At 50.5% G+C, this 16,306-nt stretch overlaps 1 protein-coding gene across 1 annotated transcript in view; it reads right to left on the bottom strand.

Annotated features, from left to right (window-relative positions):
* The window catches only part of LOC140722606 (zinc-binding protein A33-like), a 57,549-nt gene extending 45,701 nt beyond the window's left edge, over nt 1-11,848 (bottom strand). The window contains exon 1 of the mRNA XM_073037313.1: nt 11,672-11,848. Coding sequence (XP_072893414.1) covers nt 11,672-11,848 — 177 coding nt within the window. The remainder of the gene's footprint in view (nt 1-11,671) is intronic.
* Nucleotides 11,849-16,306: the final 4,458 nt, after the last annotated feature.

Here is a 16,306-nt window from a genome sequence, read left to right as displayed (position 1 = left end):
AAGTGAGAGTGAGAGACAGAAAGAGAGACATTGAGGGAGAGAGAGGGACAGATTGAGAGAGAGAGAGAGGGAGACAGAGAGAGGGAGAGAGGAACAGAGAGAGGGAGAGAGAGGAACGGAGAGTGAGAGACAGAAAGAGAGAGACTGAGGGAGAGTGAGAGGGAGAGACAGAGAGAGACAGAGAGGGAGAGAGAGGAACAGAGAGAGGGAGAGAGGAACGGAGAGTGACAGAGACAGAGAGAGGCGGAGAGAGAGAGGGACAGATGGAGAGAGAGAGAGGGTGGGGAGAGAGTGAGAGAAAGAGAGGGAGAGACAGAGAGACAGAAAGAGAGAGACAGAGAGAGGGAGAGAGAGGAACAGAGTGTGAGAGAGAGACAGAGACGGAGAGAAAGAGAGGGAGACAGAGACAGAGGGAAAGGAAGTAAGACATTGAGAGAGAGTGAGAGGAAGAGGGAGACAGAAAGAACTGGGGAGAGAGAGTGAGAGACAGAGAGAGGCAGAAAGAGAGACAGAGGGAGAGAGGGAGGGGAACAGAGAGTGAGAGACAGAGACAGACAGAAAGAGAGGGAGAGAGACAGAGAGAGAGTGCGGAGAGAGAGTGAGAGAGAGAGGGAGACAGAGACAGAGGGAGGGAGTGAGAGATTGAGAGAGTGAGAGAGAGGGAAACAGACAGAGAGAGGGAGAGAGACAGAGAGAGAGTGCGGAGAGAGAGTGAGAGAGAGAGGGAGACAGAGAGGGAAGAGAGAGAGTGAGTGAGAAAGAGGCAGAAAGAGTCATAGAGAGAGAGGGGAGGGAGAGGGAGAGAGACAGAAAGAGAGAGACAGACAGAGAGGGAGAGAGAGGAACAGAGTGAGCGAGACAGAGAGAGGGGGGAGAGAGAGAGAGCGAGGGAGACAGAGAGAGTGAGGAGAGAGTGAGAGAGAAGGAGACAGGGAGAGGGGGAGACAGAGGAAGTGAGAGAGAGGCAGAGTGATAGAGAGAGAGGGAGACAGAGAGAACTGAAGGGGAGAGAGAGGGAGAGGGAGTGAGAGAGGGAGAGAGAGGGTGGGGAGAGAGAGAGAGGGAGCGGGAGAGACAGAGGGAGAGGGAGTGAGATTGAAAGAGAGTGAGAGGGAGAGGGAGACAGACAGAGAAGGGAAGAGAGAGTGATAGAGAGAGGGAGAGAGAGTGAGAGGCAGAGGGAGACAGAGAGAACTGAGAGGGGGAAAGAGGGGAAGAGAGAGTGAGAGACAGAAAGAGAGAGACAGAGAGAGAGAGCGAGAGAGAGGGACAGATGGAGAGAGAGAGGGTGGGAAGAGAGTGAGAGAAAGAGAGGGAGAGACAGAGAAAGGGAGCGAGAGGAACAGAGAGAGGGATAGAGAGGAACAGAGTGAGAGACAGACAGAGGGAGAGGGGAGAGAGAGAGGGAGAGATGGAGAGAGAGAGACAGAGCGAGGGAGACAGAGAACGTGAGGAGAGAGTGAGAGAGAAGGAGAGAGGGAGAGGGAGGGGAGACAGAGGAAATGAGAGAGAGGCAGAGAGTGATAGAGAGAGAGGGAGAGAGGGAGGGTGGGGAGAGAGTGAGAGAGAGGGAGACAGAGAGAGAGGGAGCGGGAGAGACAGAGGAAGACAGAGGGAGAGGGAGTGAGAGATTGAAAGAGAGTGAGAGGGAGAGGGAGACAGACAGAGAAGGGAAGAGAGAGTGATAGAGAGAGGGAGTGAGAGTGAAAGGCAGAGGGAGACAGAAAACTGAGAGGGTGAGAGAGAAGGGGAGAGTGAGAGACAGAAAGAGAGAGATGGAGAGAGAGAGGGTGGGAAGAGAGTGAGAGAAAGAGAGGGAGAGACAGAGAAAGGGAGCGAGAGGAACAGAGAGAGGGATAGAGAGGAACAGAGTGAGAGACAGACAGAGGGAGAGGGGAGAGAGAGAGGGAGAGATGGAGAGAGAGAGACAGAGCGAGGGAGACAGAGAACGTGAGGAGAGAGTGAGAGAGAAGGAGAGAGGGAGAGGGAGGGGAGACAGAGGAAATGAGAGAGAGAGAGACAGAGAGAGGGAGAGCAAGAGACAGAGATAGAGACAGGGAGGAAGAGATGGAGAGAGAGACAGAGGGAGAGCAAGAGACAGAGACAGAGGGAGAGAGGAAGAGATGGAGAGAGAGACAGAGAGAGGGAGAGCAAGAGACAGAGGGAGATAGAGAGATGGAGAGAGGGAGAAAGAGAGGGAGAGAGACAGAGAGCGAGAGAGAGACAGAAAGAGACAGATAGACAGAGGGAGAGAGGAACAGAGAGTGAGAGGGAGAGAGACAGAGAGAAAGAGAGGGAGACAGAGAGAGGAGCGGAGAGAGAGACAGACAGAGAGATGGAGAGACAGACAGAGAGAAATGGAGAGAGAGAGAGAGACAGAGAGAGAGGGAGAGAGACAGAGACAGGCAGAGAGGAACAGAGAGAGAGGGAGAGAGACAGAGAAAGACAGACATACAGAATAAGAGGGTGGGGAGAGAGGGAGAGTCAGAGAGGGAGAGAGCCAGAGAGAAAGGGAGACAGAGCGAGGGAGGGAGACAGACAGACAGACAGAGAGAGACAGCAGGAAAGTGGGAGACAGAGAGAGAGAGACAGATAGACAGAGAGAGGGAGTGAGGGTGGGGAGAGATAGAGAAAGATCGAGAAAGAGAGACAGAGAGAGGGAGAGAGGAAGAGAGAGAGAGGAACAGAGAGTGAGAGAGAGACAGAGAGAGAGAGAGCGAGAGAGAGAGGAACAGGGAGTGAGAGAAAGACAGAGAGAGAGGGAGAGAGACTGAGAGAGAGGGAGAGAGGAAGAGAGAGAGCGGAACAGAGATTGAGAGACAGAGAGCGAGCGAGAGAGAGTGGAACAGGGAGGGAGAGAGACAGAGAGAGGGAGAGCAAGAGAGAGAGAGGGAGAGAGACAGGGAGACAGGCAGAGAAAGAGGAACAGAGAGAGGGAGAGAGACAGAAAGAGGGAGAGAGACACAGGGAGAGGGTGGGGAGAGAGAGCGGGTGGGAGAGAGACTGAGAGAGAGAGAGACAGAGAGAGAGGGAGAGAGGAACAGAGAGTGAGAGAGAGGGAGAGAGACTGGGAGAGAGTCAGAGACAGGCAGAGAGAGAGATGGTGGGGAAAGTGTGAGAGAGGGAGAGACAGAGAGAGAGAGAGGGAGAGAGGAACAGAGGGAGAGACAGAGAGGGGGAGAGAGAGAAGTAGAGAGGGAAACAGAAAGACAGAGAGAGTGAGGGTGGGGAGAGAGTGAGAGAAAGAGAGGGAGAGAGTGAGAGAAAGAGAGAGGGAGACAGAGGGAGAGGGAGTGAGAGATTGAAAGAGTGAGAGGGAGACAGACAGAGAGGGGAAGAGAGAGTGATAGGCAGAGAGAGTGATAGAGAGAGAGGGAGAGGCAGAGGGAGACAGAGAGAACTGAGAGGGGGAGAGAGAGAGGGGAAGAGAGAGTGAGAGACAGAAAGAGAGAGACAGAGAGAGAGAGGGGGACAGATGGTGAGAGACAGAGAGAGAGGGTGGGGAGAGAGTGAGAGAAAGAGAGGGAGAGACAGAGAGAGGGGGAGAAAGGAACAGAGAGGGAGAGAGAGGAACAGAGAGTGAGAGAGACAGAGAGAGAGGGACAGATGGAGAGAGAGAGAGGGAGACGGAGAGAGACAGAGAGAGAGCGGGGAGAGAGTGAGAGAGAGGGAGAGACAGAGAGAGAGACAGAAAGAGAGAGACAGAGAGAGGGAGAGAGAGGAACAGAGAGTCAGAGAGAGACAGAGACGGGGAGAAAGAGAGGGAGACAGAGACAGAGGGAAAGGAAGTAAGACATTGAGAGAGAGTGAGAGGGAGAGGGAGACAGAAAGAACTGAGGGGGAGAGAGAGAGTGAGAGACAGAAAGACAGAGACAGAGAGAGAGGGAGAGAGAGGAACGGAGAGAGAGACAGACAGAGAGAGAGATAGGTGGAAAGAGAGGGAGAGTCAGAGAGGGAGAGAGAGAACTGAGGAGGAGAGAGAGACAGAGACAGAGAGAGGCAGAAAGAGAGAGACAGTGGGAGAGAGGGAGTGGAACAGAGAGTGAGAGACAGAGACAGAGAGAAAGAGAGGGAGACACAGAGAGAGAGAGAGAGACAGAGAGGGAGTGAGAGATTGAGAGAGTGAGAGAGAGGGAAACAGACAGAGGGAAGAGAGAGAGTGAGTGAGAAAGAGGCAGAAAGAGTCATAGAGAGAGACGGGAGGGAGAGGGAGAGAGACAGAAAGAGAGAGACAGACAGAGAGGGAGAGAAACAGAGTGAGAGAGACAGAGAGAGAGAGGGGAGAGAGAGATGGAGAGAGAGACAGAGCGAGGGAGACAGAGAGAGTGAGGAGAGAGTGAGAGAGAAGGAGACAGGGAGAGGGAGGGGAGACAGAGAGAGAGGCAGAGAGTGATAGAGAGAGAGGGAGACAGAGAGAACTGAGGGGGAGAGAGAGGGAGAGGGAGAGAGGGAGAGAGAAAGGGTGGGGAGAGAGAGAGAGAGGGAGCGGGAGAGACAGAGGAAGACAGAGGGAGAGGGAGTGAGAGATTGAAAGAGAGTGAGAGGGAGAGGGAGACAGACAGAGAAGGGAAGAGAGAGTGATAGGCAGAGAGAGTGATAGAGAGAGAGAGAGAGAGAGTGAGAGGCAGAGGGAGACAGAGAGAACTGAGAGGGGGAGAGAAAGAGGGGAAGAGAGAGTGAGAGACAGAAAGAGAGAGACAGAGAAAGGGAGAGAGAGGAACAGAGAGAGGGAGAGAGGAACGGAAGAGTGAGAGAGAGAGAGAGAGAGGCGGAGAGAGAGAGGGACAGATGGAGAGAGAGAGAGGGAGACGGAGAGACAGAGAGAGGGTGGGGAGAGAGTGAGAGAAAGAGAGGGAGAGACAGAGAGAGGGGGAGAAAGGAACAGAGAGGGAGAGAGAGGAACGGAAGAGTGAGAGAGAGAGAGAGAGAGGCGGAGAGAGAGAGGGACAGATGGAGAGAGAGAGAGGGAGACGGAGAGACAGAGAGAGGGTGGGGAGAGAGTGAGAGAAAGAGAGGGAGAGACAGAGAGAGGGGGAGAAAGGAACAGAGAGGGAGAGAGAGGAACAGAGAGTGAGAGAGACAGAGAGAGAGGGACAGATGGAGAGAGAGAGAGGGAGACGGAGAGAGACAGAGAGAGAGAGCGGGGAGAGAGTGAGAGAGAGGGAGAGACAGAGAGAGAGAGAGACAGAGAGAGGGAGAGAGAGGAACAGAGAGTCAGAGAGAGACAGAGAGGGAGAGAAAGAGAGGGAGACAGACAGAGGGAGAGGAAGTAAGACATTGAGAGAGAGTGAGAGGGAGAGGGAGACAGAAAGAACTGAGGGGGGAGAGAAAGAGGGAAGAGAGAGTGAGAGACAGAAAGAGAGAGAGAGCGAGAGAGAGGGACAGATGGGGAGAGAAAGAGAGAGGGTGGGGAGAGAGTGAGAGAACGAGAGGGAGAGACAGAAAGAGAGAGACAGAGAGAGAGGGAGAGAGAGGAACGGAGAGAGAGACAGAGACAGAGAGAGGAGGAAAGAGAGGGAGTCAGAGAGTGAGAGAGAGAGAGAACTGAGGAGGAGAGACAGAGACAGAGAGGCAGAAAGAGGCAGAAAGAGAGAGACAGAGGGAGAGAGGGAGTGGAACAGAGAGTGAGAGACAGAGACAGAGTGAGTGAGGGAGACAGAGAGAGTGAGGAGAGAGTGAGAGAGAAGGAGACAGGGAGAGGGAGGGGAGACAGAGGAAGTGAGAGAGAGGCAGAGAGTGATAGAGAGAGAGGGAGACAGACAGAACTGAGGGGGAGAGGGAGAGAGAGGGAGAGAGAGAGGGTGGGGAGAGAGTGAGAGAGAGGGACAGAGAGAGAGGGAGCGGGAGAGACAGAGGAAGACAGAGGGAGAGGGATTGAGAGTGAAAGAGAGTGAGAGGGAGAGGGAGACAGACAGAGTAGGGAAGAGAGAGTGATAGGCAGAGAGAGTGATAGAGAGAGAGGGAGAGAGTGAGAGGCAGAGGGAGACAGAGAGAACTGAGAGGGGGAGAGAGGGGAAGAGAGAGTGAGAGACAGAAAGAGAGAGACAGAGAGAGAGGGACAGATGGAGAGAGAGAGAGGGAGACGGAGAGAGACAGAGAGAGAGGGTGGGGAGAGAGTGAGAGAAAGAGAGGGAGAGACAAAAGAGAGAGACAGAGAAAGGGAGAGCGAGAGAGAGGAACAGAGAGTGAGAGAGAGAGACAGAGATGGAGAGAAAGAGAGGGAGACAGAGACAGAGGGAGAGGAAGTAAGACATTGAGAGAGAGTGAGAGGGAGAGGGAGACAGAAAGAACTGAGGGGGAGAGAGAGAGTGAGAGACAGAGAGAGAAGGAGAGAGAGGAACGGAGAGAGAGACAGAGACAGAGAGGAGGAAAGAGAGAGGGAGAGTCAGAGAGGGAGAGAGAGAGAACTGAGGAGGAGAGAGAGAGAGAGAAGGAGAGAGAGGCAGAAAGAGAGAGACAGAGGGAGAGAGGGAGTGGAACAGAGAGTGAGAGACAGAGACAGAGAAAGAGAGGGAGACAGAGAGGGAGAGAACCAGAGAGAGAGTGGGGAGAGAGAGTGAGAGAGGGAGACAGAGACAGAGGGAGAGGGAGTGAGAAGTTGAGAGAGTGAGAGGGAGAGGGAGACAGAAAGAACTGAGGGGGAGAGAGAGAGTGAGAGACAGAAAGAGAGAGACAGAGAGAGAAGGAGAGAGAGAAACGGAGAGAGAGACAGAGACAGAGAGAGAGGAGGAAAGCGAGAGGGAGAGTCAGAGAGGGAGAGAGAGAGAACTGAGGAGGAGAGAGAGAGAGAAGGAGAGAGAGGCAGAAAGAGAGAGACAGAGGGAGAGAGGGAGTGGAACAGAGAGAGACAGAGACAAAAAGAAAGAGAGGGAGACAGAGAGGGAGAGAACCAGAGAGAGAGTGGGGAGAGAGAGTGAGAGAGGGAGACAGAGACAGAGGGAGTGAGAGGTTGAGAGAGTGAGAGAGAGGGATACAGACAGAGAGGGGAAGAGAGAGAGAGAGTGAGTGAGAAAGAGGCAGAAAGTGTCATAGAGAGAGAGGGGAGGGAGAGGGAGAGAAAGAGAGACAGAAAGAGAGAGACAGAGAGAGAGGGAGAGAGAGGAATGGAGTGAGAGACAGACAGAAAGAGTGAGGGGAGTGAGAGAGAGGGAGAGATGGAGACAGAGAGAGCGTAAGGAGAGAGTGAGAGAGAAGGAGACAGGGAGAGGGAGGGCAGACATAGGAAGTGAGAGAGAGGCAGAGTGTGATAGAGAGAGAGGGAGACAGAGAGAACTGAGGGGAGAGAGAGGGAGAGGGAGAGAGAGGGAAAGCGTGAGAAGGAGAGAGAGAGAGGGGGAGTGAGAGAGGGATACGTATAGGGAGAGGGATATGGAGAGGGTGAGGATGAAATTCCTCTCCTGTCTGGTTCCATTTAGTCCTGTTTCTCCATCTTCCCAGTATCTCCTGCTTCTCAACTTCCCCCGAGCTCTTTACCCGTTCTATCTCTCCTCCTTCTACACACTCACTTCTCCCCGCATATCCTCATCCCTTTGTCTCCCTCCTCTCTCGCCCCCTACCCAATTCCCCCAAATTTGTTTCACCCTCTTCCCAATGGCCTGATACTTTCCCTCGCCCTCTCCCTTCCTCTCCGCTGAGGGTTTGACAGTGAATCAGAGTCACCGGAAGTTGAGTAAATCCGTGTCCTGCGGAAGCGACAGCAGATAAAGCCTTTCGGCTGGATGAGGAGGGCGCGGGAGGAATATGTTTCATATGAGTGATGCAGGATTCAGGAAGGTAGGGAGTAAGCAGAGGGTGAGGGGTCAGTGTGAGAGTGGTGTAAGGCGGAGGGAGTGGGGAGTAATGGAGGAGTGAGGGGGAGGGATAGTAGAGTTTGGGATGTGAGAGGAGAAGCAGAGAGAGACTAGAGAGAGGAAGGTGAGAGAGAAGGATGAGATTCGGGGGAAAGCGCGTAAATAGACCCTTCAGTCCGTCTGGACAGTTCCACCCGTGTTCACAGAGCCAGTGCTGTTTGCACACGGTTGGAATTTACTCCTGTAAACCTTCTCCACCCGCGTGTCCGGTCGGAGCTGGAGAGCTTTGTGACCTGGTATCAACACTCCCCACCCCCTCCATTTCACCAACACAATAGAGCTGGTTACTGACAACAGGAAGTCAGCCGGGGCGATGCAGACAATCCTGTTTACATCAACGGCAGAGGATAAGGGGGTTGAGAGCCCCAATCTCCTGAGAGTGAACACCACTGACAGCCTGTCCTTGTCCAGCCACAAGGACACTATCGCCAAGAAAGCTCAGCGGCCTCTCTGCTTTTTCCAGAGGCTGAAGAAAATCGGCGCCTCCTGGACGACCATCAACTGTTTTTACAGAACACATCCTGTGCGGAAACTAGTCGTGTTGTCACGGCAACAGCACTGGCCCCCACCGGAAACACTGCAGAGAGCTGTGAACAAGTTCAGTACATCATGGAAACTGTGGACACTGTTTACACATCTCTCTGCCTCAATAAAACAGTCCACATTATCAAAGACCCCACACACGTCGAACATTCTGACTTCCTGAGAGATGGACCACTAACTTCACAATCTCCCTAATGGAGATGTGATTAATTGGTCTGTATGATTCGTTCCTTTAATTAATTGTCCCCCTACATTTCGCGACCCCGCACTCCCAGTCCCGAGGTGATGAATTGATCTTTATTGACGGGATGCGAATCAAAGGTTATCACTGTACCTTGATTCGTTGAAAGCAAATGTCCCAATTTACACTCATTTCCCCTCTCCTCTTCTCTCTCCCCCTCTCTCATTCTCTCTGCCTGTCACTCTCTCTCTCTCTCTTTCTCTCTCTGTCTCTCTCCCTCTCTCACTTTCCCTTTTCTCTACCCCTCTCTTTTCCCTTCTTCCCCCTCTCTTACGTCCTCACTTGCCCTCTCTCTCCCCCCTTCTCCACACCCCTCCGCCGCCTATTCTGCAGCACACTAAACGGAAACAAACAGGTCTCTCCGGGAAACCACAAGCCTTTATCTTCTGAGAGAACATTGAATCTTTCCAACCGACGAGAAATTATACAACATCTGTAATCCACTGAGTGTGTAAAACCGTCATCACAGTGCGGGGTGGGGGAGGGGTGCTGGTCTGGACGGGTGGGTGGCGGAGACAGCAAGCTACAGGAAAGGGGGAATTGGGGAGAAAACGAGAGGCAAGCGAAAGGTTAGGCATAAACGGAGCAAGAGACAATAAGGGAAAGATGCAGGTTAGTGACTGTGTAGGGAAGAATGTTTGGAGGAAAGAGTGGGAGGGTGTAAAAGAGTACGGATGAGGAAAAGAGGAGATAGAGAAATTGAGGAATTGTATATGTATAGAGAGAGAGACGGAGAGATGAGTGTTAAGGGGGAGAGAGAGAGACGGAGAGATATGAGAGTTAAGGGGGAGAGAGGGAGAAAGGGAGAGAGAGAGGACTGTGGAGCAGAGTAGAGTACCGGGACACAGGTAAACATCATCTTTGAACTGTTCCACACTCACCTTGAAATCACATCCTCTGGTAATTGAGATATTCACCTGGTGAACAAACGATGTCGGTTCTCTTCTGTCAGATCCCTACTCAGCCTCAGTCTGCCTCTGGTCTCCCCTCACCCCCCATCGCTACAGAGGAAACAACTGAAGCCTCTCCAACCTTTCATTCCCTCTGATCCATGAGGCAAACCCTCCATTTCCAGAACATTAACTCTCACCCGATCCTCCCTCCGCCGTAACAGGGTTAGAGTTCCTCCTGTTGTCAACCAACCTCCAGCGGTTCTGTGGTGGCGATAGAGTCACCCGGATGGTGAGATGTGTCCAGGTGCCAGGGACAGGGATGACTCCGATCAGGTCCCTGGCATTCTAAAGGGGGACGGCGAGCAACCAGACTTGTTGGTAAATATTGGCACCAATGACAGGTAGAAAATGTCAGCAGGCCCTGGAAACTGCAGAGGCGTGAGAGAGGAGCTGGCCAAAAGTGATTGGAAGAGACGTCAAAGCAAGACTGGGTGGAATTTTGGGAAGCAATTCAGAAAGCCTAGGTTATCCACATCCCAAAGAGACAGAAGCGTTCAAAATGCAGATAGTCCATAAGACCATGAGGTGCAGGAGTAGATTAGGACATTCGGCCCATCGACTCTGCTTTAACATATCACCGTATCATCCTTGTTGATCCAATTTCGTCCCAGTCCCAATCTCCTGTCTTCTCCTCGTATCCTTTCACACCCTGAACAATCAGTAATATATGACCTTCTGTAGTAAATGTACTGAGAGACTCGGCCTCCACCGTTGCCTGTGGCAAAGAATCCCATAGATTCTCCACTCTGGCTAAAGAAATTCCTCCTCATTTCCGTTCTATCAGGATGCCCTCTGTTATGGCTCCTCCGGTCTTAGACCCACCAATCACAGGAAAAATCCTGCCCACATCCACTCTATCAAGGCTCCTCCTTCAACGAGTTCACCCCTTATTTTTCTGAATTCTGGCCCAGAGACATCAATGGTGATATGACAACCTATTCAATACTGGAACCATTTTCGTGCACCTCCTCTGAACCCCCTGGAGATTCAGCACATCCTTTCTAAGACAAGGAGCTCAAACCTGCTCAAAATACTACAAGTGAGGCCCCACCAGAGCTTTTTAATGTTCCAGCATTTCGTCCTTGCTTTTACCTTTTAGTCCTCATGGAATGAATGCTCTGTATTCCATCTGCCGTTTCCAATCCTAATCTGTCCAGCTCCTTCTGTGGCCTCTCTACGTCCTCAGAACTACCTTTCCCCCCATCTCTGTTCATGTCCTCTGCAGATTTTGCAGCAAAGCCATCAAATACATCATCCAAGTCATCGCCATATAGCAGAGAATAATCGGTCCCATCACAGACCCCTGTGGAATGCCATTGGACATCTTCAGCCAGACAGAAAACGCTCCATTTATTCACACGTTCTGCCTCCTGTCAATCAGCCACTGCTTTATCTGTGCTGGACTCTTTCTGTAATATCATGGGCTCGTAGCTTGTTAAACAGCCTCATGTCTGCCACCTTTTCAAAGGCCTGAAATTCAAAGTACACAACATCAACTGATTGTCCTTTGTCTATCCCGCTTGTTAGTTTCTTCAATGAATTTCAACAGGTTTGTCAGGAAACTATGCTGACTACGGCCCTTTTTATCATTTGCCCAAAGAACCCTGAGACATCATCCTTAATAATCGAATCCAACATCTTCCCAAACACTGAGGTCAGACCAGCTGGCCTTCAGTTTCCTTCCCTCTGCCTCTCTCGCTTCCTGAAGAGTGGAGTGACACTGTTGTACTCCCCTTTCTCCGGAATCCCTCTTCCACACCACACTGTTCCTTATTCTTCACCTATTCCCTATTCTTCCTTATCTCTCTTCGTATCCCGACTCTGTCTTCTCCCTCTTTCAATCCCCACTCCCCCTTCTTTCCTCTCCCTACTCCCCCGTCTTTCTTCTCCCCAATCTCACTTCGTTCTCTGCATTACAGGGGCAAATCTAGCTACAACAAGACCAGCCAGACCGCCCCGCCCAGCCAGACCATGCCCACACCAACCCACCCTCTGCACCTCCCTTACCTGAAACTGCCTGAGGACAGAACTCAGAGATTTCCTGAGACGGGAAATGTCCCACCTCAGCCACCGAGGCGCCTCACCATAGGATGAAGGCCAGGGCCCCCGGCGCATTTGCTCTCTCGCCCTCTCCCGCCCGGGGGACCTGAGGCCACATATACCTGTCGTAGTACACTGGGGAATGGGAAACACGCAGAGGTGGATGGCACTTGTCGATACAGGTGCCCAGCACACCATCCTCCCAGGCAATCCCGCCGCATAGCGCTACAGCCCCTTCGAAGGCCAGCTATTCCCTATTCTTCCTTATCTCTTTTCATCTCCCCACTCTGTCTTCTCCCTCTTTCAATCCCCACTCTCCTCTCTCTCTCTCTCTCTCTCTCTCTCTCTCTCTCTCTCTCTCTCTCTCTCTCTCTCTCTCTCTCTCTCTCTCTCTCTCTCTCTCTCTCTCTCTCTCTCTCTCTCTCTCTCTCTCTCTCTCTCTCTCTCTCTCTCTCTCTCTCTCCCTCTCTCTCCCTCCCTCCCTCTCTCCCTCTCTCAGATTGGAGGAACAACACCTCATATGCCGTCTGGGTAGTCTCCAGCCCCTCGGCATGAACACCAAATTCTCCAACTTCCGGCAATTACCTCCCCCTCCCTTCCCCCATCCCACTTTCACTCTGCCTCCTCTTCCAGCTGCCTATCACCTCTCTCATGATTCTGCCTTCTTCTACTACCCATAGTGCTTTCCCCTTACATTCCTTCTTCACCTTTCCTGCCTATCCCCTCCGTGCTTCCCCTCCCCCACCCCTCGATCTTTCCTCTGATTGGTTTTTCACCGGGCACCTACCAGCCTTCTCCTTCCCACCCTCACCCACCTTCTTTGTAGGGCCCCTGCCCCCTCCTTCTTCAGTCCTGACGAAGGGCCTCGGCCCGAAACGTTGACTGCTCGTTTTCACGGACGCTGCCTGACCTGCTGAGTTCCTCCAGCTTGTTTGTACGTGTTGATCTTTATTTAACTGTGTTTCCTAATATAATCTTCCAAACCCAAAACTGATTCCAAAGTTTTCCGAATTCCCGACTGATAAAACATGAAATCAACTCTTTTATCAAAAATATAATGCAAACTCCCAATTACCACACATCCCACAAGTTTACATAAATGAGGCGTTCATGATATTGGCCTATAACAAGGAGGATCAGACGGGGAGCTGCAGGTTTTAGAATGGACACTGTTACAACAACCATTTTCCATGAGGAAAGTGGATGGCCAAACCTCCAAATACGATTCAAAAAGTTAATATTTCACACAAGAAGCTACACACATACCTGTTGAATCAAGATTTTGCACAAGTTCATGATACATTTTATTCCCATTCACAACGCTATACTCTGCCCCTTTCCTTATAAAACTGGCAACATCACCCCTCTACCAACTAACCTGTCAAGCCAAACGACAATACAATCCTGCACAGGAATAGAAACTTAAAATGTACAGGTTTCCTGAACAGATATAACATCGGAAGAATCTGAAAACCAGAAATAAACTTCTTAAAGTCTTGACCATTATAAATCAGAGTTCTCGCATTTCATTGCAATATTTTAATCCTATTGTGTATGTTGACAAGTAGACTGCGATACAGATACCCCACCCAACAAAACTTCATTTAAAGCTTCCCACAAAACACCAGTTACACCAAGATACCTTTCTGCAGTTTTCACAATCATTTTATTTCCTCAGTAGGATGAGATGTCTGATCAGTACAATTCACCACATCGGTTATAAACATCACAAACTTCATTTTATCCAGCAGTGAAGTATCTTTGGTGAGAGAACTGTGATGACGACATATATCCACTGACGTCACAATCTGTTCTCTGAGTGGGATCACTTTATCCAGTTTACCTGCTCTGCTTGCTGTACTTATCCTTGAACAGGCCCTTCTGCTCACTGTCTTGTTCTGAACCAATTGTCACTTCATGCCTTACTAAACCAATCCCTTCTGCCTACACAAGGAACACATCCCTCCATCCTCCTCACATTCACATGGTATCTAATAGCCTCTATCACATCCGCCTCCACCACCAGCCGATATTCACTCCAGACACCCACCACTATGGGAATGAAAAACAAAACTTGAAACGCAAATCTCCTTTAAACATTCTGAGTCAGGTTTTTAACATCATTGTCTTTTCCAATTGTTTTTTTCCAACAGCAGCTATGCAGAGAAAAGACAAAATTACACGAAATTACAAAATACTTCAATACTGCAAAAAGGACCAATGAGAGTGTGTTCCCTCTTTCTCCTGAAGTGCATGCCCACTGGCATTGGACATTTCCTCCTCAGAGAAAAAATCCCGGCTGTCCACTCTGTCTGTGTCTCTCACGTTCCTGTAAACGTCTGTCAGATCTCCCTCAGCCTCTGCCACTCCGGAGAAAATTCCCCGAGATTGTCCAGTCTCACTTTATCCAGGCAGCATCCTGTTAAGCCTCTTCCACTCACCATCCAAAACCTCCACATTATTCCTGTCTTCGAATGCAATTCTCCAGATGTGATTAAACTAGAGATTTATAAAACTGCAACATAACTGCCTGACAATGGAACCACTATCTGGAAGTTATGAACTCGGATTCCAAGATCCCCCTGTAGGTCAACACAGTCCAATCTCGCCCCATGAATATAACAGCAAGGAGATAATGCTGAGGCTTTATAAGACACGAGTCAGGCCACACTTGGAGTATTGTCAACAGTGTTGGGCCCCACATCTCAGACAGGATGTGTTGTCATTGGAGAGAGTCCAGAGGAAGTTCAGAAAGATGATTTTGGGAATGAAGGGGTTAACATATGAGGAGCACTTGGCAGCTTTGACCCTGTGCTCACTGGAACTCAGGAAAATGCGGGGGCATCTCATTGAAACCTACTGAGTGTTGAAAGGACTGGATAAGGTGGATGTGGAGAAGGTATTTCCTGTGGTGGGGCACAACCACAAAGTTGAGGGGCCACCTTTTCAAACAGAGGTAAGCAGGATTTTTTTTTATTACCCAGGGTGTATTGGATCTGTGGAATGCTCTGCCACAGACTGCGGTGGAGGCCGAGTGTGTGGGTATATTCAAGGCGGAAGTTGATCGTTTCCTGATCGGTCAGGGTATCAAAGGATATGGCGGGAGGTCAGATATCTGGAATTGAGTGCGATCTGGGATCAGCCATGATAGAAAGGTGGCTGACTCAACGGGCTGAATGGCCTAATTCTGTTCCTATGCCTTATGGACTTATGAACACAGCCCCCTCAATCATGATGAATCTCCTCTGCTCTCTTCCAGCACAAAACATCCTTTGTACAGAATGCTAAGCAGAACAGAATGCAACTTTTCAAGAACGTTATCAAGTCAGGCAGCATCTGTTGAGGGGAATGGAGTCGATGTTTGGGACAGAACCCCTCCCTTACGGCACTAACACAGGCCCTTCGGCCCAACCTTTCCATGCTGTCCTCCTGTCCGTTTAAACTAATCCCTCTGTCTGCCTTTGACACAGAACACAGAAATCTACAACACATTACAGGCTCTTTAGCCCACAATGTTGTACCGACCATTTAACCTACTCTAGAGACTGCATAGGATTTCCTGATCGTATATCCCTCTATGTTTCTAAGCTCCATGAACCTATCTAAGAATCTCTTAAAATATCCTATTGTATCCAACTCCACCATCGCTGCAGGCAGCCCATTCAATGCACCCACCACTCTCTGTGTAAGAAACTTACCCCTGACATTCCCTCAGTACCGACTTCCAAGCAGCTTAAAACTACGTTCTCTCGTGTTAGTCACTTCAAGCCTGGGAAAATGCCTCTGGCTATCTACATGGTCAAAGCCTTTCATCATCGTATACACCTCTATCAGGTCACCTCTCATCCTCCATCGCTCCAAGAAGGAAAGGCCAAGTTCACTCAATCTATTCTCATAAGGCATGCTCTCCAATCCAAGAGCAACATCCTTGTAAATCTACTCTACACTCTCTATAGTATCCACATCCTTCCTGTAGTGAGGTCACCAGAACTGAACACAGGTCTCCCAAGTGGGGTCCAACTAAGCCCACAACCATGCCGTGTTGGGGTACAATTACTTATGTACAGGTTAGGAGAAATGTAGCTTCAACATCACCTCACAGCTCTTGAACTCAATCCCACGGTTGATGACGGCCATCACACCAGACGTCTTCCTAACAACACTGCCAACCTCCACAGCAGCTTTGAATGTCGTATGGACATGGACCACAAGATCTCTCTGACCCTCCACACTACCAAGAGTCTTACCATTAATATTATATTCTGTGTTCAAATTTGATCTGCAGTAATGAATCTCTTCATCTGTGTTGAACTCCCTCTGCCACTTCCCAGTTCTGCATCCGAGGCGAGGAAATAGATTGCTGAGCCTCTGGCTAGGATCATTATGTCCTCATTATCCACGGGAATGGTACCGGAGGATTGTAGGGAGGCGAATGTTCTCCCCTTGTCCAAAAAGGGTAGTAGGGATAGGCCGGATAATTATAGACCACTGAGCCTTACATCTGTGGTGGGAAAGCTGTTGGAAAAGATTCACAAAGATAGGATTTATTGGCACTTAGAGAATCATGGTCTGATCAGTGACAGTCAGCATGGCTTTCTGAAGGGCAGATCGTGTCTAACAAGCCTGATGGAGTTCTTTTAGGATGTGACCAGGCATATAGATGAGGGTAGTGCAGTGGA

The sequence above is a fragment of the Hemitrygon akajei genome, unplaced genomic scaffold, assembly GCF_048418815.1.
Source record: "Hemitrygon akajei unplaced genomic scaffold, sHemAka1.3 Scf000081, whole genome shotgun sequence".
Lineage (NCBI taxonomy): Eukaryota > Metazoa > Chordata > Chondrichthyes > Myliobatiformes > Dasyatidae > Hemitrygon > Hemitrygon akajei.
The sequence above is the reverse complement of the archived record's forward strand: the minus strand, read 5'-3'. Positions and strand labels throughout refer to the sequence as shown.